Genomic DNA, 21,784 nt, shown 5'->3' on the forward strand with positions numbered 1-21,784 from the left:
TGAAAATAAAATGCAATGCCTGATTTAAAAGTAGCCAAGACATGTTTGGGACAACTGAGAGCACCTGCATGTGGACCACAATAGACGGTGATGTTAATGTTAAAGCTGACTGGGTGATAACAGTGTTGTGGATATGCAGGAGAATGCCTTTGTTCTTAGGAGACGCAGACTTCAGGTTTAGCAAGAAAAGGTCATCGTATCTACAGCTCATTCTCAAATGGTTTGTCCAAGAAGTGCATAGAGACACACACGTGGAAAGTGAATGTGGCAAAATGTTAGCAACAGTTGAATCTAAGTGAGAGAACATGTAAACTCATGACACCAATCTTTCGGATATTTTTGTAGGCTTGAAAATTTTCAAAATACGAAGTTAGGGGTAGAAAGGACTTAACGAAAATTTCCTGTTAGAATTGAAGTCTAGTAAAACACTAGCTTAGCATTCTGAGTGCATTCTTTCTTTTTTTTTGTTTTGTTTTGTTTTTAACTTTTATTTAATGAATATAAATTTCCAAAGTACGATTTATGGATTACAATGGCTTCCCCCTCATACCGTCCCTCCCACCCACAACCCTCCCCTTTCCCACTCCCTCTCCCCTTCCATTCACATCAAGATTCATTTTCGAATATCTTAATATACAGAAGATCAGCTTAGTATACATTAAGTAAGGATTTCAGCAGTTTGCTCCCACACAGAAACATAAAGTGAAAAATAATAGATGATTTTTTTAAATGATGATGAAATCAGATCAGACCTATTGTCATGTTTAATCCCAGTGAGAGTCAAGTTGGGAGTTGATAATTTCTTTTTTTTTTCTTTCTATATGAAGCTTTCCCTGGACCCAAAGAAGTAACATTAGTCATCTGTAACAACTCAACCATTGGTTATTCTATTGGTTAGAAAGAGCCTGGCCCACTAATTGTAACCTACCATAGTTTATCTATTCACCTATTTGTGAACACTTAGGTTGTTCCAATTTGGGGGTATTAGAAATGAAGCTGTTTGCACTTACCCCCCCTGTAGGAACTCTGTCCTTAATGAGCTGTACTATGAGAATTAACTGCAAAACTTGTTCTCAAACAGTACTTTTTATGTTGTGGGGTGGGGGGTTGGTGCAAAGTGTTGAAATCTTTACTTAGTATAGAGTTGCTCTTTTGTATATAAAGTCAATCAAAAGTGAATCTTAATGAAGAATGGGATGGGAGAGGGAGTAGGAGGTAGGACGGGAGTGGGGGTGGGAGGGCAGGTATGGAGGAAAAAACACTATATTCCTAAAGTTGTACCTATGAAATTGGCATTCATTACATAAAAGCTTTAAAAAATAAAACAAATAAAAATTAAACTGTTTACGATGGCAGGCATTTGGTGCAGCCGTTAAGCCACTACCTGGGATACTCCAATCCCACATCAGAATGCCTGGATCCAAGTCCCAGCTCTGCTCCACCCTAGCTTCCTGCTAACATGTACCCTGGAAGGCAGTGGGTGATGCCCCAAGGACTTGAGTTCTTGCTCCTCACATGGAAAACCAAACTAGTTTCTGAGCTCCTGGCTTTGGCCTGGCCCAGCCCTGCATGTCGCAGACATTTGGGGAGTAAACTACCTAATGAAAACATGTGGTCGGCACCGTGGCTCAATAGGCTAATCTTCCGCCTTGCGGCGCTGGCACACTGGGTTCTAGTCCTGGTCGGGGCGCCGGATTCTGTCCCGGTTGCCCCTCTTCCAGGCCAGCTCTCTGGTATGGCCCGGGAGTGCAGTGGAGGATGGCCCAAGTCCTTGGGCCCTGCACCCGCATGGGAGACCAGGAAAAGCACCTGGCTTCTGGCTTTGGATCAGCGCGATGCGCTGGCCACGGCGGCCATTGGAGGGTGAACCAATGGCAAAAGGAAGACCTTTCTCTCTGTCTCTGTCTCTCACTGTCCACTCTGCCTGTCAAAAAGAAAAAAAAAGAAAAGATGTGTTTGTGTGTGTTTCTCTCTCTTCCTTCCACAGAAACTTTCGAAATGATAAATTTGAAAAAAATATAATGAAAATAGACTGACAGTTTCTTAAAAACACACACCTACCATAAGTTGCAGTCTTTCCATTTCTGGGTATTTAGGGAAGCACCACCTGACACATCCCAGGGCACTCCCTGGCAGGAAACAGGGATCAGAAATGGAGCCAGGCACTCCAGAAGGGGATGTGCTTGTCCCAAGAAGCATCTTCATGGCTGGGCTAAACACCTGCCTGGTCAAATTACTTTCACTCACCCATCAGTGAGCGAGTGTTCCTTTTTCTCCAGATCGTTTCCAACAATTACTGCAGTCAGTCATTTTTCTGGGACCAGAGTAGTTTCTAATAGTGAACACTTCCAACAGGGATGGAGAAGAGTACTCCAGAGGTTGGGGGAAGTCCTCCTGTGCACTCCCAACCCACAATGAGACTTGTGAACTGGAAGGAGACACCCCTGAGTCAAACGACAGATCCATGGTGCCCAATGCTCACCCTGTTGACTTTATTTTGGATACACCACACCCACTTCCATGCCTATGCCTCCTTGGGCCACCTCTCCCTCCTTCCTTTATTCTCATATTCAAGACCAACAATTGGCCACCAGGCTCCTACCCAAATGTCCTGGCCACATACCTCAAGAACTCCTTTGCTGGCACCTTGGCTCACCTGTTTGACCCACCCAAGGAACCCCTTTACAGGTAACTTAATTCTCTGTCTCTATTCATAGGATCTTACCCAGCCATATGGCCTGCTGCCTCTGCCAATTTAAACATACTATCGAGGTTGTCTGCAACACCGTCAAGCTTCACTGTGACAATGAATGCCTGCCAAATACGACACATTGCCGTGAGTCGGAACTTCCTGAGGATCTTTTTTTAATATTTATTTGTTTTAAATTTCTTATTTTAAAATTTTAGGGTCAAGTTTAAAGTAACAATGTAATTAATTGCTGAATTTTTATTCATTCATTCAGATTTAAACTCCCTAAATTGCTACACTGCTCCCTTGCTGAAAGTCAGGTTCGCAATCACCGCTATGTAATTTAATAACATAGTTACCGCTATGTAATTTACATATGCACAAAGGATCATGGAAAAGAGGTGGAAGGGGAAGGAAGCAATGTTGGGAACCACACACGTGGTGTTCTGTGCTCTTGGGTGCTTTGCTTTTCAATGATAACTCATTTGCACACAGTCTATAAACTGGTTTTCTATGTGTTGGGCCTCAAGGGCCCTCTGTCTTATAGAACAGGTCTACACTGCTCACCGCGGTTGTTTGTTTTTGCACTTGTATAAAAGAGTACAAGTGATGCTGTTTTATTTGGAGCCGGGGAGTTTCTGGTTCCATAACCAGAAATGGCTGCCTGGCTCCTCTGATGGAGTCGGAAGGCTCCTCCATGCACTTGTAGACTGTCCAACTCTGAACCTGCTCTGAGTCTCACGCTTTTCTATCCACAGAACACTCGGGTAATTTTAAGTATCCTTCTGTAGATGAGGGTTATTACCACTGATGTCGTGACTTCCAAAATGTGACCGCTTTCTTCCTTAGACAGCTTGAATTCGGATCTCAGTCAGGGATCTGAGGCATTAGCACAGTGATAACTGTATACCCATCTACACAGTGTTGCTCACCTTCCAGACCAGTTATATTATTCTACCAATTATATTATTCCCTTCATCTCAAGAGGTGAGAAGGACAAGCATTGTTAATCTCCCTTTACAAGGGTGGGAAAGAACACACTGAGGTGAGGAGCAAGGCCCCTTGGCTTGACCATCTCTGCCCTCGCTCCCCTTACATGCCTATCTTTTGCCATGGACACCTGTGATGGCAGCAAGAACATAGGGCCACAGGGAGGGAGGGAGGGAGGGAGGAAGCCTTGGGCTCCCTCAGCATGAGGCAGGACTGTGGAATGATGTGGCTGAGAAGCAGGGGCAGAGCCACAGAAGGGGCAGCTGGGTGGGGCCATTTGTCCTCCAGCCTTATTCTAAGCCTGGAGTGGTTGGTCATTGGAAACCAATGAAATAATACTGATCATAGTTACTGCTTTTTAACACTGCGAACTCTTCTGAATGCCACTCTCAAAAATATCTTTTTCTCCTTTATTGTTGCCATTTCATAGGTTTGAGTTTGGTTTTACTTTTCTCTCTAAAGTCTCAATGGTACCCCAAATATTGGATTTGACTCCTAATTTAATTGATCAGAGTGTAGGGCTGTGGACTGACATAAAGCTGTCCCATCAGTCTTCCGTACCAAAAAGCAGTCTCTTCTTTTTTTGACAGTTGAAGAAGCATCTATAGGGAACCCAAAGGGGGCATTCATGAAGATATTGCAAGCCCGGAAGAACAACACCAGCAAGCAGCTGACTATTGAGCCAGGGAACCCAGTATCAGAGAGAAACAGCGTGGACTTCCCAGGCCGCATGAGTGAACAGCGGGACTTCAACAATGAAAGTGACATTATTAGTGCACTGAATTACATATTGCCTTATTTCTCAGAGGAAAATCTACAAAATGTAGAATCAACATTATTACCATTCATTACACTGCTTTTTTCATGTCGCTCCCCCTCTTCGCGGAGGAACGACACAGGACCCTGTGCTGTTCTTTCGTCTGCTCGGCCCTCCCCGGGTTTGCTGCTGGTTCTTCCCGGGTTGGCTACTATCTGTCGCTCCCCCTCTTCGTGGAAGAACGACACAGGACCCTGCGCTGTTCTTTCTGTCTGCTCGGCCCTCCCCGGGTTTGCTGCTGGTTCTTCCCGGGTTGGCTACTATCCCTTCCACCTCCGTGGAAGGGCAGTTCCCCCTGGCCACATTCCCAACTTCCGCAGGGGAGCGGCACACCGCCGGCCGGCTTTCTCGGGGGCTGCACGGGTTCCCTTAGATGTTCCCCACAGATGTTCCTGGTGCATGCCGTCTCTCTCCTCCTTTATAGTCCTCCTCCGCCAATCCTAACTCGGCTGCCCACACGCCGAGTACGCTGCTCTCCAATCAGGAGCAAGTCCTACAGTTTATTAGTTGAACTGGAGGCAGCTGTGCGGAAGCTGTTTACTTCTCTCCCAGCGCCATATTGTGGGAGAGCAGATGCATAGAATAAGTCTTAATTCCAGTAACTCAGTCTAGTCCGGTTTGCTCCCCACAGATCCCCCTTTCTTTTTATTTTTTAGCGTTGATACGCGCCTGTCTTCGGTGTCCCGCGGCACACACTCTGCTCTACTTGCTAGAGTTGCCACAGGCTCTTACAAGTCCTATCAGGCAAACCGAATCCGGGTCCTCTCTTCGCCATGTTGTGAGGAGGTTTTTAGGCGCTGATGCGTGCCTGTGTTCGGTGCCCTGCAGCGCATGCTCTACTCTGCTAGAACTGCCTGCAGGTGCTTACAAAACCTATCAGGCAAACCGAATCCAAGCCTTCTCAGCGCCATATTGTGGGGAGGCTTATTGGTGTTGATTCGTGCCTATCTTCGGTGACCTGCAGCTCATATTCTAGTCGAGCTGCCTGCTGGTGCTTATCGCCCTACTAATCAGGCAGACCGAATCCAAGCTCTCTCATTGCGGTATTGTGGGGAGACTTATTGATGTTAATTCGTGCCTGTCTTCGGTGACCTGCGGCGCATAAGCTGCTAGCCGCCCGCAGGTGCTCACCACCTCCCTAATCAGGCAGACCGAATCCAAGCTCTCTCATTGCCATGTTGTGGGGAGGCCTTATTTTTCTCTATTTCCCTATCTCCGGGCATTCCTATTTCTCCTATTTTACTTCTATCTACCAGCATTCCTATTTCTCTCATTTTACTTCTAAACTTCTGTTTCTCTTATCCCTGCGGCTTCCCGGCGCCCGCCCCGAGGCTGCTTCTCGGCGGCTTCCTGGCTCTGAGCCGCTTCAGCCCGCACTTCTCCCATCTGCGCGGCTTCCCGGCTTTGCGCGGCTTGGCTTCGCGCACTCCGCAGTCTCCACGCCCTTCGCGTCCGCACCACAGCCTCGCGCCAGCCCCGCGTTCCCTATCTATTCACGCCCCGTGCTCTCTCTGCACACGGCGGCTTCCACGAGTCACACAGCCCCAGCTCACGTTTCCGCCACCACCGGCATTCAGTCCAAGTTCCCCGGACTAACCTGGCGAATTCCAACCTGGCGGCCCACGTCTCTGCCTCTGGTTCCAGATTTTCGCCTTTTGCTCCCCGGGCTGACTTGAAGAATTCCAAGATGGCTTACGTCTCTGCCTCGGCCTGCACTCGCGGCTTCATCCTCCCTTAACATTTTTCTCTACCCGGTATGTTTCCCTAAGTTTTCTTCCAACAATATTCCTCCCTCATTTCTCCTGGCCTCTCCCCACAGTCCGTATCCAAGTCTAAGTTTCTTATAGGTTTCACTTTCACTTTCAACCTGCAGTCCGTATCTAAGTTTCTTCTTGCTTTCACTTTAAATCCTAACTTCTTTCCCACAGTCCGTATCCAAGTCTATGCCTAGGCTTTCGATAGCTTCTTCCAGCACCTTTTCCGTCCGGCTTTCCCCTAGGCTCTTCTAGTCTCTCTCTCCAGTATTTTCCTGCTTCTTCCCTTTTCTTCCTTCCTAAGTTTCCTATCCGAGTCACGGCACCATTATGTCGCTCCCCCTCTTCGTGGAGGAACGACACAGGACCCTGCGCTGTTCTTTCTGTCTGCTCGGCCCTCCCCGGGTTTGCTGCTGGTTCTTCCCGGGTTGGCTACTATCCCTTCCACCTCCGTGGAAGGGCAGTTCCCCCTGGCCACATTCCCCACTTCCGCAGGGGAGCGGCACACCGCCGGCCGGCTTTCTCGGGGGCTGCACGGGTTCCCTTAGATGTTCCCCATAGATGTTCCTGGTGCATGCCGTCTCTCTCCTCCTTTATAGTCCTCCTCCGCCAATCCTAACTCGGCTGCCCACACGCCGAGTACGCTGCTCTCCAATCAGGAGCAAGTCCTACAGTTTATTAGTTGAACTGGAGGCAGCTGTGCGGAAGCTGTTTACTTCTCTCCCAGCGCCATATTGTGGGAGAGCAGATGCATAGAATAAGTCTTAATTCCAGTAACTCAGTCTAGTCCGGTTTGCTCCCCACAACTATCCCTTCCACCTCCGTGGAAGGGCAGTTCCCCCTAGCCACATTCCCCACTTCCGCAGGGGAGCGGCACACCGCCGGCCGGCTTTCTCGGGGGCTGCACAGGTGTTCCCTCAGATGTTCCCCTTAGATGTTCCCTGGTGCATGCCATCTCTCTCCTCCTTTATAGTCCTCCTCCGCCAATCCTAACTCGGCTGCCCACACGCCGAGTACACTGCTCTCCAATCAGGAGCAAGTCCTACAGTTTATTAGTTGAACTGGAGGCAGCTGTGTGGAAGCTGTTTACTTCTCTCCCAGCGCCATATTGTGGGAGAGCAGATGCATAGAATAAGTCTTAATTCCAGTAACTCAGTCTAGTCCGGTTTGCTCCCCACATTTCAAATGTGCAAGATAGAGATAAGTCCCTGAGCTACGTGAAAACCCACATAAGGAGGCCCTCTCATCCTTACAGAAATAAGTTGAGAAAGCTCTATTTTCTACAGAATTTGTTAGATGAAGAAATTCAAGAAAAAATCGATGAGGTTAAGAAGGAAGAAAAGGCCATGCTTATGTAGCCTATCCTGTTAGGTCATCAATTTAACTTTCAAATCCTCCAAAAGAAATCAGAAACTGCCCCGTCACAGGAGAACAGCCTGGCAACCATGCCAAGTGTGGGGTACAGGCTGCAGAGAGTGAAAAAAGTCATCAAGGGGCAAAGGGCTTACGGGAAAGGCACCTCCAGGAGATGAGGAAGAGCCTCGGGAGGAGACGGGGCACCTGGCCCTTTGCGGAGAGCATTGGGGGAAGAAGGCTTGGGAGAGCAGGCTCCAGGGAGCTGAAGGAGCTTCAAGTGGCTCAGAGGCCCAGGCAGGTGGCCGGAAACTCCTTGCACACGGAGCCCTTGCTCACAAAGGAACGTGAGGCTGCAGCCCCCTCTTTCCTGAAGAAACACATCCTGGGCAGGCCTTCTACCTCCCCTGCAAAATCTCTCTCTGAGATCAACAACAAAGGAAAAGACTTAACCTACACCATTTTTGTCTTAGAAGATGCCAATGCTAGAGCTAAAAATAAGGCGGCAGGGAAACCAATCTGGCATTCCAGACAGAATTACCGCTTTCATAAAACTCACTCTCACCTGGTCCTCCGAACCCCCAAGGCCAAACTGAGTCGGAAGTTCAGAAGGAAAAATTCCCTCAACAGGCAGATGGCTGGGAAGAGGCCTCTGTTCCCTGCACTGCGGAGTCTCATAAACTCCCCCTCCAGGGAGGCTTTCTCATCCCCCAGAGGCCTGCATTCTCAGGGGAGTCCTCCTCTGAGAGAACCTTCTATAGAAGACACTAGGGAGGAAAACCATTCCGGAGGGCGTGTTTTTGAAGAAAACATTTTGCCAGAAAACACCACTGCACATGAAGAAACGCTCCCTGGCGACAAAATGCACACAGATCCTTCAGCTACAGATTCTGCTGGGACCGAGTTCGACCTAATGCCGACTGTGGACCAAACCAAGGAAACACAGTGGGAATACCCCAGCGAGGGCACTGAAGCCCCCACCATGCCCGTAGGCTTCACCTACCCCGTGATGCTGTCCCAGGGAGAACAGTTTGAAATTCAGCTGAATCAGCAGCTACAGTCCCTCATCCCCAACACTGACGTGAGAAGGCTCATTTCTCACGTCATCCGCACTCTGAAAATGGACTGCTCTGAGGCCCAGGTGCAACTGCCCTGTGCCAAGCTCATCTCCAAAACAGGCATCCTGATGAAGCTCCTCAGTGAGCAGCAGGAAGAAAAGATAGCCAAGGAAGAATGGGACACAGAGCAGTGGAGGACCGAGACCTATATCAATGAGAGTACAGAAGCCCCGAGTGGACAGAAAGAGCAGGAGTCGAGTAAGGTGAGGACAGGAGACCTGCACTTTCCCATCCCTTAGGAGACCCCAAGCGGGAAGACCAGGGGCTCCCAGTCCAGATCTTGTCTCGGTAATGTAGCTTTTGCCAAGACGGTGACACTTTGTTAGGAGGCAGACCTAACACACTGTAGAGAAAATGAGTAATACCAAGATTATATATAATACAGCAGATTTTGTATGGTCTTTTAAGATCTTTTACGCCACTCACCTGAAGAACGGGGTTCTGAATATTTAGCATCCATATTTTCCAGCTCTTTATTCTGTCTTTTTAAACTGTGCTCTTTCTTAGCTCGCAAAAGGAGCTCAAGAACACGCTATCACAACAAGCTCATCGTGGCAATATCTTTGACGGCAGTGGTCACAATGCTGGTTATCATCTTCTGTCTCATTGAGGTAGGGACGACTCATTCAGGTTGCCAGAGTGCATCCTTCCTTTGTAATAGATTCGGAATCCACAGACTGTACATCAATGCCACTTTCCACGTACCATGAGCTGACCTTCCTCTTTAGCCACCAAGACCGAGATGCGCTTTACTCTTTCCCTTGAAAAGCACATTCCACAGATTTTTAAAGGAACCCCACTTGTGGGAAATCTCTGTGCAACTGGAACCGAGATAACAAGGGACTGGACATTTGGAGAGGTTAAGTGTAAGAAGGCCAGAGTAAAGTGGCAGAAGTTCTCCAAAATTGTGTCAGGGATTTGATGTACTCTCTTCTACCACTGATTTCTTTCCTCATTGCTGAAACGATGAGATTATATACTCTCCACCCTCGAGGAACTGTCTCTGCCCTTGGGAGAAAGGATGCAGCCAAAAGACAAAAGTATTGTCTTACAGAGTCATTAGATCTACATAGCATCCCACTGCTCCAATGTCTAAGACTTTGTCTAAATGAGTTCAGCTGATGCACTGCAGCTGATTCCTGCATCAAGCTGCTCTAAGATGTGTTCCCTCCCTGGAGCTTGCCTGCACCCTCCCACACAGCCCAGTGTTTTCACAGTCCCACCACACAAGGCTCCCACAGCCACAAGCACCCAGCCCCCTGTCAATTCTCCCAGAGTCTGGCATCTCCTCTAGGTTGGTTTCTGGGTTCACGGTCACTAGCTGGAGCAGCTGTTACGTATCTCCAAAATGGTGCCTGCCCTCTCTTGGCTAGTTACAGCATGCCAGTGCCTGAGGTCGGGCAGAGAGAAACGTGAACTCCCCCACTTTTTTTTGCTCTAGGTTGGCAGGTACATCATCCCCCACAGAGCTCCAAGCCAGACCCATGCCAGGCTTTTCCCACAGCTTTATTGCCAGTGGCTTGAGCTGTTGCAGTATGGTCTTGCCTCATTCCAAAGCTGGTGCTGAGGCTCTCAGCTGCTGGGGTCTCAAACTGTGCAAGTCCACACCCTCCACATAGGTCCACAGCGTCCATCCAATTTGCATGGAGTTTCCTCTACCATTTTCTCCCTAAACCTTCCCTGAGATTGCACTCCTTCCACTTTTTTTTAACTATCCACCCCTAGACTAGAGCAGCAAGCTGCCTCCCTATGCCACCATCTTGAAAAATCCCTGAGATGTGATGATTTTAAATAGCCCTTGTGTGAACTGTTGAAGAACAGTGAATTTTTTTCTTCATACTAGTTGTTGAACATTTTACTTAGTGTAGGGTTAATCTTATGAGTATAATGTTAACTGAAAATAGATCTTCATAAAAAATAAGAATGGAAATAGGAGAGGGGGGAAGAATAAGGGATGGGAGTGTGGGCAGGAGGGAGGGTAAGGTGGAAAGTATCACTATGTTCCTGAATCTGTATACATGAAATCTGTCTATCTTCAATGAAAGTTTTTTAAAAGACATGCCTAGCCACAAGAAGTAAGTGATCACAGCATAGAGATGAGAAAGAGACCAGCATGGGCAGTGCCCACCCTAACACTACACAGTTTCAGTGTAGGGCAGCTCCTGCTTCATAAATTTAGTAGTTTTTATCATCCATTTTTTCCTAAAAGATGGCAGCTGGTCAGATTTTGTAAAAAGTTTTCTTGGGGTTTGAGTTAAGTTGCCTTGAATTTGTAGATTAATTTGAGAACTGACATCTTTATGATACCCTAGAAACATGACATTTTATGGACTTCAGAAGAGCATCCTCATCACATAAATCTTACACAACTTTCGTTGAGTTTATTCCAAGATAGTTTATTCCTTTCTATTGCTATTAAAGAAGGGCTCTGTACTCCATTTTCCCTCTAGTCACTGGTGGTGCACAACAAACAGGAGATTCACTGTACTACTCTCCTGACTCAGCACCTAGTCACCTCCCCGGACCCACACGTTACGTCCAACAAAATGTCAGCTGATTATCTTGGGCTTTTTTTTTTAGGTTGTCCACCATCTCCTATGCAAATGATGACAGTTTTGTCTCTTCCTTTGCAGTAATTATACCCCATTTATTTTTCTTATTGCACTAATTTCAGCCTTTTCAACAATGATGACTAGTAGCAGTCTAATAAGTATCCTACTCCTGTTCTTGCCTTTAAAACACCATTGTTTAGGTTTCTGGTCCATACTTTCAGCAGGTTAAGGGTGTTTCCTACTACTCCACTTTTTTTTCTTCCAGATTTTTTAAATTTTGTTTAAGGACTACAACTTCCATGTTCCCAAATTAGTATAGATGAAATGCATGACGCTGCACTCCCATTCCACTTTTAAGAGGACTCACTGATGACTGGCTGTCAATAGAATGTATTAAGTCCCAGAGGCATTCAAGACCAAGGACTGTGGAAGAGTGAGAACTATTAACAAGACAGAATTCCTGTCCTCAAAAAAGTTATCTTATTGGGCAGGCAAGGCTTTTAGAGAAAGAAAGGGAAGGTAAACGATTTGGAGATAGAATCATTATGGTGAATAATGACTGCTTTTCCTTACAAAACAGATTTACTCTCATAGAGGAAGAGGAAGAGAAGACATAGAAAAATCTTCAACGTAAGTATCAGTCTGACAATTGTTAGAAAAATCTTCAACGTAAGTATCAGTCTGACAATTGTTACATTAGAATTTTAGAAGTAGAGGAGTACTGAGAACTCATCTATTTAAACCTGCTCATTTTAGAATGAGGACATTGCCAGAGGCAGAAGACTATCCATCTGAGTGTTTTGCCTGATTCCAGCAAATCTGGTCCCCAGCCATGGCTGGGGAGACGGCACCAGCACGGACACATGTGCTGTCAGTGGTCCTTCCGAGACACAGCAGCTAGGGAGGGGCTTTGTTTGTGCTGTTCCTGCTGCTGGTGGCATCTGGCCAGTTCAGAGGCCTTTCCAGAGGCTCGGAGAAGGGCTATGGAAAGACACATGACACTGGGGGAAGGGGGACAGTCGCCCTCAAGGCTGCTGGAGAGTAAAACGTATGAGGTGGCTGGAAAACTTACTGGTTTCCAGACCCCCGCTGCCTATGCCTTTTATTCACACCTTCTCAGACCGTTTGTCTCTCCCTGTTATGGTAAGGATACAAGGAGAAAGGGACAATACTGGTCCCATAGTCACACTGCCAGTGAGTATTACAGAGAGGAAGGTTCCTCCCCAGCCAGGGACTTCTCCCTTGGTCATAGTGAGCTTGGGCTGTGTGCTACAATTTCTATTGCAAATCAATACCCACATGCTCTGTAGACACAAGCAGTTGCTGAAACAATGCACTCTTTTTCTGTTTTAATCATATTCAAAAAGGGTACCTTGTATTTCCACGCTGGTTTTGCCCTTTAAACTGGTTTCACAACTCAATCTTCCATCAGTGACAGACACCCTGCAGTGAGAAAAATCTTTGAGCTGGGTAACGTTGCTATTGGACTCGGGCATTGCTTCATAGGATTCAATTTATAGGGGACTAGAGCAGCTATGGAAACACAAGCATTTTCTCCCTACACCCCAGTGAATGATGCTTGTGAGGCTAAATCCTAAAGGGGCAGGTGTCAAATGCCTCTGGAGAGAGAAAATACTGCCCCGTGTGGTGGTGCAGTGTGTCCCACTGCGCAAGCACACTTGGCTGAGAAAGGCACTGGGACTGACAACAGACAAAAGTCTCCCCAGAGACACTGCAGGTCTGTAGGGACAGAGGGCTCCTGGAAGCCCAGTGCCCTGGGTACTGCGTCTGAGACCCCAGGCTTGTAGTGAGCACTCACTGCAGTGATGGCTGAGGTGCATGTGTCGTCCCAGGAAGACCGGAGATGCACACTGTGAGAAGTGAACAATGGCACTCGTCTCTAATGGTCTTGTGTGTGTTTTTCCCCAACGAGCTTTCACCAATCAGTGCCTAGAAAGTGTTTGGAAGATGAGACTCAGGTAAATGGGAGGAGGCTGCAGTGTGTGGCTGGAGACAGCAGGGAAAATGCTCAATTTACATGTCTTTTTGTCTTTCCTAGGGCTTCTTCCGGCTGAGGTGGCCACTCTGGCTGAGGCGTCTGCTCAGCCCTTTCGGTGGCACACGCAAGAAAGCCAAGGACTTGCCCCCAGACAAGGAGCCTTCTGTAAAGGAAGAGTTTCCTGACAAGGATGCAGGGTACGTGACAGGGCCACTTCACCATACTGAGTTTGGGGAGGCGGGGAGAGTGGCAGGAGTGGAAGCCTTGCTCTGCTCTCTTCCCACAGGGAGCTCAGCGAGGCCCCCGCCGAGAAAACGCCCCCTCCAGAGTCCTCGGCAGAAGGTGAAGAGAGCGAAGCCCCCGAGGAAAACACGGAGTGACCGTCCCGCCTCTGTCACCTGCAACTCCTGTTTTCTGATATTGGCATCTCAGCGGTGCTTATAAAATACTTAATTGCTTACATTCATGGGTGTGATATTCGTAAGCAATTCTAGCCAGGTGGCGAGAAATTAAAATGTTGTCAAATATTTATTGTGTGCAGTAACAGGGGCCACAGGCAAGAAAAGCAGGACTGCTTCTAGAAGCCTCCGAGGGAGTCAAGCCCTCCCCAGGGGCACAGCACCAGCAAGAACTCTCACCTCTCTTCTTCCATTAAGTCAGTCTCCAAGAACCCGAAAACACATCCCCAAGGTGTAGACTTTTAAATCAAATACCGGGTGTTCTGGTGCTTTCTTTCCCCTGGATCACTGAGAACCAATCAACAGAGGGGGATTAGACCTCCAGCTCACAGAGGACCCGCTTCCTCTGGTCGGTCTCGGAGGGCCTTGGGGTGGTCAGAATATTTGGATCTTAATACCTCCCAAGTCACTGTCCAAAGTTTGTCACTGGGAGTGAGAAGCACTTCAGCAAGCTACCAGTATTCCTGAGTCTAAAATATAAGATGAAATGGTACTAATAACAATGAGCAGAGGCCAGCGCTGTGGCGTAGTGGGTCAAGCTGGCACCTGCAGTGCCGGCCTCCCATATGGGAGCTGGTTCAAGTCCCAGCTGCTCCACTTCTGATCCAGCTCTCTGCTATGGCCTGGGAAAGCAGTAGAAGATGGCCCAAGTCCTTGGGCCCCTGCTCCCATGTGGGGGACCCAGGGGAAGCTTCTGGCTCCTGGCTTTGGATTGGCTCAGCTCCGGCCATTGCAGCCAACTGGGAAGTGAACCAGCGAATGGAAAACCTCTCTCTCTCTGTCTCTCTCTCTCTCTCTCTATCTCTATCTCTGTAACTCTCCTTTAAAGTAAATAAACAAATCTTTTTAAAACCAAAACCAATGGGCAGTGGCAGCAGCCACTGCCATTCGGGATTTTCCTAATTTGTGCCAGGCTCTATGTCTGGCATTTTACATTCTTGTATCACGTATCCCAGCAATCCATGGGAGCAAATGCCTTTATTATTATTTTACAGATAAAGAAACACGGCTCAAGGCATGGAGGTGACCTGCCCAAAGTCACACATCCAAAAGTGTTAGGATTTTTTTAAAGATTTGTTTATTTGAAAGTCAGAGTTACACAGAAAGAGCAGAGGGAGGGAGAGGGAGAGGGAGAGGGAGAGGGAGGGGGAGGGGGAGGGGGAGGGGGAGAGGGAGAGGGTCTTCCCATCACTCCCCAATTGGCCTCAATGCCTGGAGCTGTGCCAGTCTGAAGCCAGGAGAAGAGTTAGGATTTTAACCCAGGGCTGTTAGACTCCAAAGCCTCTGGGACCTGCTGTAGGGCACAGGGATAGAGAAAAAGAACAACCGGGCCGGTGCTGTGGCATAGTAGGCTAAGCCTCCACCTGCGGTGCTGGCATCCCATATGGGTGCAGGTTCTAGTCCCGGCTGCCCCTCTTCCAATCCAGCTCTCTGCTATGGCCTGAGAAAGCAGTAGAAGATGGTCCAAGTGCCTGGGCCTGTGCACCCATGTGAGAGACCCAGAAAAAGCTCCTGACTGCTCACTCCTGGCTTTGGACTGGCCCAGCTCCAGCCTTTACAGCCATTTGGGGAATGAGCCAGAGGATGGAAGAGCTCTCTTTCTTTCCCTTGCTCTGTCTGTGACTTTGTCAAATAAATAATCTTTAAAAAAAAAAAAAAGAAGAGCCACCAAAGTGGTGACAGCAGTGATGATCACACTGATGGGAAAAGGCAGTGGCTGCTACTGTTCACTGAGCACCAGCTGAGCACCGGCACAGTACTAGGCAGTAGGGTCACAGAAACTCCCCCCATGCTGGTCACATTTTATAACTGGGGGAGGGGGATGTTGATTTGAATGTGAGTGTTGGATATAAACAGGGAGAAATCACAAATAGAGACTTTTGTACTTGCTGGGCTTCCCGGAGACTGGATGAGGATTCCAGACAGCTGCAGGTTTCTATGTTGGCTTACTTACAGTATTTACAACATGGTACACAATGTGAGGCTTAGATAATGTTTTTACGTAATACAGTCTCAAATTAAATAATTCTTATTAGTCTCAATAATAAAAATAAGCCCATCATATTTTTTAACTTTTATTTAGTAAATATAAGTTTCCAAAGTACAGTTTATGGATTACAATGGCTTTCCCCACCATAATTTCCCTCCCACTCACACCCCTCCCATCTCCCGCTCCCTCTAACATTCCATTCACATCAAGATTCATTTTCAATTATCTTTATATACAGAAGATCAATTTAGTATATATTAAGTAAAGACTTAACCATTTGACATTCTTGTTTATGGCGTCAGTAATCTCCCTAGGCTCTAGTCATGAGTTGCCGAGTCTATGGAAGCCTTTTGAGTTCGCTGACTTCGATCTTATTCCGACAGGGTCATAGTCAAACTGGAAGTTCATTCCTCCCTTCAGAGAAAGGTACCTCCTTCTTTGATGGCCCCATTCTTTCCACTGGGATCTTTCATTTAGGTCTTCTTTTTTTTTCCAGAGTGTCTTGGCTTTCCATGCCTAAAATATTCTCATGAAGCCCAGCATATTTTAATATAACAGTTTTTTCAATGTCATCAACATTACTTTGCGTTTACATATCACTTGATAATCTGAAGAACACATTTGAAGATAATTGGAAGAACACATATGAGGGTATACTCCCTGTATTATTTTTGCTAAAGTTCCTATAATAAAGTAACGTAAAGCATAGACACTGCTTTTCTCACAGATCTCGAGGCCAGAAGTCTGAGATCAAGATGCTGGTAGCCTTTGGTTTCTTCTAAGCACTCTCTCCTCAATTTGGCTATCATATTTCTTTTTTTTTAACTTTTATTTAATGAATATAAATTTCCAAAGTACAGCTTATGGATTACAATGGCTTCCCCCCCATACCGTCCCTCCCACCCACAACCCTCCCCTTTCCCACTCCCTCTCCCCTTCCATTCACATGAGGATTCATTTTTGATTCTCTTTATATACAGAAGATCAGTTTAGCATACATTAAGTAAAGATTTCAACAGTTTGCTCCCACACAGAAACATAAAGTGAAAAATAATAGATGATTTTTAAATGATGATGAAATCAGATCAGACCTATTGTCATGTTTAATCCCAGTGAGAGTCAAGTTGGAAATTGATAATTTCTTCTTTTTTTTACAGAAGGTCAGTTTAGTATACATTAAGTAAAGATTTCAACAGTTTGCACCCCTATAGAAACACAAAGTGAAATATACTGTTTGAGTACTCGTTATAGCATTAAATCTCAATGTACAGCACATTAAGGACAGAGATCCTACATGAGGAGTAAGTGCACAGTGACTCCTGTTGTTGACTTTACAAATTGACACTCCTGTTTATGGCATCAGTAATCTCCCTATGCACCAGTCATGAGTTTCCAAGGCTATGGAAGCCCTTTGAGTTCTCCGACTCTTATCTTGTTTAGACAAGGTCATAGTCAAAGTGGAGGTTCTCTCCTCCCTTCAGAGAAAGGTACCTCCTTCTCCTTCTTTGAAGACCTGTTCTTTCCACTGGGATCTCACTCACAGAGATCTTTCATTTAGGTGTTTTTTTTTTTTTTGCCAGAGTGTCTTGGCTTTCCATGCCTGAAATACTCTCATGGGCTTTTCAGCCAGATCCGAATGCCTTTAGGGCTGATTCTGAGACCAGAGTGTTGTTTAGGACATCTGCCATTCTATGAGTCTGCTGTGTATCTCGCTTCCCATGTTGGATCACTCTCCCCTTTATTTATTCTATCGGTTAGTATTAGCGGGCACTAGACTTGTTTATTTCTTCCTTTGACTCTTAGTCCTTTCATTATGGTCAATTGTGAACTGAAATTGATCACCTGGACTAGTGAGATGGCATTGGTACATGCCACCTTGATGGGATTGAATTGGAGTCCCTTGGTATGTTTCTAACTCTACCATTTGGGACAAGTCAGCCTGAGCATGTCCCAAATTGTACATCTCTTCCCTCTCTTATTCCCACTCTTATGTTTAACAGGGATCACATTTCATTAAATTTCAACACTTAAGAATAACTGTGTATTAATTACAGAATTAAACCAGTCATATTAAGTAGAGCAGACAAAAAAACTACTAAGAGGGATAATGTATTAAGTTGTTCATTAACAGTCAGGGCTATGCTGATCAAGTCACCGTTTCTCATAGTGTCCATTTCACTTCAACAGGTTTCCTTTTTGGTGTTCAGTCAGTTGTCACCGATCAGGGAGAACATATGGTATTTGTCCCTTTGGGACTGGCTTACTTCACTCAGCATGATGTGTTCCAGATTCCTCCATTTTGTTGCAAATGACTGGATTTTGTTGTTTCTTACTGCGGTATAGTATTCTAAAGAGTACATATCCCATAATTTCTTTATCCAGTCTACCATTGATGGGCATTTAGGTTGGTTCCAGGTCTTGGCTATTGTGAATTGTGCTGCAATAAACATTAGGGTGCAGACCGCTTTTTTGTTTGCCAACTTAAATTCCTTTGGGTAAATTCCAAGGAGTGGGATGGCTGGGTCGAACGGTAGGGTTATATTCAGGTTTCTGAGGAATCTCCAGACAGACTTCCATAGTGGCTTCACCAGTTTGCATTCCCACCAACAGTGGGTTAGTGTCCCTTTTTCCCCACATCCTCGCCAGCATCTGTTGTTGGTAGATTTCTGTATGTGAGCCATTCTAACCGGGGTGAGGTGAAACCTCATTGTGGTTTTGATTTGCATTTCCCTGATTGCTAGTGACCTTGAACATTTTTTCATGTGCCTGTTCGCCATTTGGATTTCCTCTTTTGAAAGATACCTATTGAGGTCCTTGGCCCATCTCTTAAGTAGGTTGTTTGTTTTGCTTTTGTGGAGTTTCTTGATCTCTTTGTAGATTCTGGTTATTAACCCTTTATCTGTTGCATAGTTTGCAAATATTTTTCCCATTCTGTCGGTTGTCTCTTCACTCTCCTGTTTCTTTTGCAGTACAGAAACTTCTCAATTTGATGCAATCCCAATAGTTGATTTTGGCTTTGACTGCCTGTGCCTCCCGGGTCTTTTCCAGAAACTCTTTGCCTGTGCCAATATCTTGAAGGGTTTCTCCAATGTTCTCTAATAACTTGATGGTGTCAGGTCGTAGATTTAGGTCTTTAATCCATGTTGAGTGGATTTTTGTGTAAGGTGTAAGGTAGGGGTCTTGCTTCATGCTTCTGCACGTGGAAATCCAGTTTTCCCAGCGCCATTTATTGATAGACTGTCCTTGCTCCAGGGATTGGTTTTAGATCCTTGATCAAATATAAGTTGGCTGTAGGTGTTTGGATTGCTTTCTGGTGTTTCAATTCTATTCCATTGGTCTATCCATCTGTTTCTGTACCGGTACTTTGGGGAACAACTCGGACTAGACTAAGTTACAGGAATTAAGACTTATTCTATGCATCTGCTCTCCCACAATATGGCGCTGGGAGAGGAGTAAACAACTTTTACACAGCTCCTCCAGTTCGACCAGTAACCTGCAGGAGCTGATCTTGCTCCTGATTGGAGGAGAGCAGCATACTCGGCGTGTGGGTAGCAGAGTTGGGATTGGTGGAAGAGGACTATAAAGGAGGAGAGAGACAATATGCACGAGGAACATCTAAGGGGAACATCCGAATAACATCTGAGCAGCCCCCGAGAGAGCTGGCCGGCGGTGTGCCGCTCCCCCACGGAAGTGGGGAAAGTGGCAGGGGGAACCGCCCTTCCACGGAGGTGGAAGGACGGTAGCCAACCCGGGAAGAACCAGCAGCAAACCCGGGAAGGGCCGAGTAGACAAAAGAACAACGCAGTGTCTAGTGTCATTCCTCCGTGAAGAGGGGGAGCAACACAGTACCATGCTGTTTTGATTACAACTGCCCTGTAGTATGTCCTGAAATATGGTATTGTGATGCCTCCGGCTTTGCTTTTGTTGTACAAGATTGCTTTAGCTATTCGAGGTCTCTTGTGCCTCCATATGAATTTCAGCATCATTTTTTTCTAGATCTGAGAAGAATGTCTTTGGTATCCTGATTGGAATTGCATTGAATCTATAAATTGCTTTTGGGAGAATGGACATTTTGATGATGTTGATTCTTCCAATCCATGAACATGGAAGAGTTTTCCATTTTTTGGTATCCTCTTCTGTTTCTTTCTTTAAGATTTTGTAATTCTCATCGTAGAGATCTTTAACATCCTTGGTTAAGTTTATTCCAAGGTATTTGATTGTTTTTGTAGCTATTGTGAATGGGATTGATCTTAGCAGTTCTTTCTCAGCCGTGGCATTGCTTGTGTATACAAAGGCTGTTGATTTTTGTGCATTGATTTTATATCCTGCCACTTTGCCAAACTCCTCTATGAGTTCCAATAGTCTCTTAGTAGAGTTCTTTGGATCCTCTAAGTAAAGAATCATATCGTCTGCAAAGAGGGATAGTTTGACTTCTTCCTTCTCAATTTGTATTCCTTTAATTTCTTTTTCTTGTCTGATGGCTCTGGCTAAAACTTCCAGAACTATGTTAAATAGCAGTGGTGAGAGTGGGCATCCCTATCTGGTGCCAGATCTCAGTGGAAATGCTTCCAACTTTTCCCCATTCAATAGGATGCTGGCCATGGGTTTTTCATAAATTGCTTTGATTATATTGAGGAATGTTCCTTCTATACCCAATTTGCTTAGAGTTTTCATCATGAAAGGGTGTTGAATTTTATCGAATGCTTTCTCTGCATCTATTGAGATAATCATATGGTTTTTCTTCTGCAGTCTGTTAATGTGGTGTATCATGTTGATTGATTTACGAATGTTGAACCATCCCTGCATACCAGGGATAAATCCCACTTGGTCTGGGTGGATGATTTTTCTGATGTGTTGTTGTATTCTATCGGCAAGAATTTTATTGAGGATTTTTGCATCTATGTTCATCAGGGATATTGGTCTATAATTTTCTTTCAGTGCTGCATCTTTCTCTGGCTTAGGGATTAAGGTGATGCTGGCTTCATAGAAAGAATTTGGGAGGATTCCATCTTTTTCGATTGTTCTGAATAGTTTGAGAAGAAATGGGATTAGTTCTTCTTTAAATGTCTGGTAGAATTCAGCAGTGAATCCATCTGGTCCTGGGCTTTTCTTTGTTGGGAGGACCTTTATTACTGTTTCAATTTCTGTTTCAGTTATGGGTCTATTTAGGTTTTCTGTGTCTTCATGGTTCAATTTTGGTAGATTGCATGTGTCCAGGAATCTATCCATTTCTGATAGATTTTCCTGTTTGCTGGCATACAAGTCGTTGTAGTAATTTCTGATGATTCTTTTTATTTCTGTGGTGTCTGTTGTTATGTTTCCTGTTTCATCTCTGATTTTATTGATTTGGGTCTTTTCTCTTCTTTTTTTAGTTAGTTGGGCCAATGGGGTGTCAATTTTGTTTATTTTTTTCAAAAAACCAGCTTCTCCCTTGGCTGATTTTTTGTAGTGTTTTTTTGGATTCAATCCTGTTTATTTCTTCTCTGATTTTAATTATTTCTCTTCTCCTACTAGATTTGGGTTTGGTTTGCTGCAGTTTTTCTAGGTCCCTGAGATGCGCTGAAAGCTCATTTATTTGGTGCCTTTCCAATTTCTTGATATAGGCACCTATTGCTATAAACTTGCCTCTCAGTACTGCTTTTGCTGTATCCCATAAGTTTTGATATGTTGTGTTGTTATCCTCATTTACTTCCAGAAAGTTTCTGATTTCTCTTTTGATTTCTTGAATGACCCAGTGTTCATTCAGGAGCATGTTGTTCAGTCTCCATGTGTTTGCATACTTTCTAGGGTTTCCGGAGTTGCTAATTTCCAGCTTCATTCTGCTGTGGTCTGAGAAGCTGCATGGTATGATTCTAATTCTTTTAAATTTGCTGAGACTTGCTTTATGGCCTAGTATGTGATCAATCCTAGAGAAGGTTCCATGCACTGCTGAGAAGAATGTGAAGTCTTTAGATGTAGGATTGAAAGTTCTGTAGATATCTGTTAGATCCATTTAGGCAATAGTGTCGAATAAATCTGCTGTTTCCTTGTTGATCTTCTGTCCGGATGATCTGTCTATTTCTGA

At 45.6% G+C, this 21,784-nt stretch overlaps 1 protein-coding gene and 1 non-coding gene across 3 annotated transcripts in view; both read left to right on the plus strand.

Annotated features, from left to right (window-relative positions):
- Positions 1–8,960, plus strand: part of LOC138846265 (leucine-rich repeat-containing protein 37A3-like) — a 32,396-nt gene extending 23,436 nt beyond the window's left edge. Inside the window, 4 exon segments of the mRNA XM_089317018.1 lie at positions 2,718–2,836; positions 4,270–4,545; positions 7,661–7,750; positions 7,753–8,960. Of these exon segments, the coding sequence (XP_089173144.1) occupies positions 2,718–2,836; positions 4,270–4,545; positions 7,661–7,750; positions 7,753–8,960 (1,693 nt within the window).
- A 478-nt stretch (positions 8,961–9,438) lies between these two features.
- LOC138846272 (uncharacterized) lies at positions 9,439–14,846 on the plus strand. 2 transcript variants are annotated; one of them, XR_016223717.1, is made up of 3 exons: positions 9,439–13,252; positions 13,333–13,469; positions 13,559–14,846. It is a non-coding gene; the product is annotated as an uncharacterized LOC138846272 (transcript). The 2 variants fall into 2 exon arrangements; XR_016223718.1 differs by having other exon boundaries at positions 9,439–11,903.
- Positions 14,847–21,784: the final 6,938 nt, after the last annotated feature.

The sequence above is a fragment of the Oryctolagus cuniculus genome, chromosome 17, assembly GCF_051225735.1.
Source record: "Oryctolagus cuniculus isolate XC-2025 breed Fujian yellow rabbit chromosome 17, ASM5122573v1, whole genome shotgun sequence".
NCBI classification, from domain to species: domain Eukaryota; kingdom Metazoa; phylum Chordata; class Mammalia; order Lagomorpha; family Leporidae; genus Oryctolagus; species Oryctolagus cuniculus.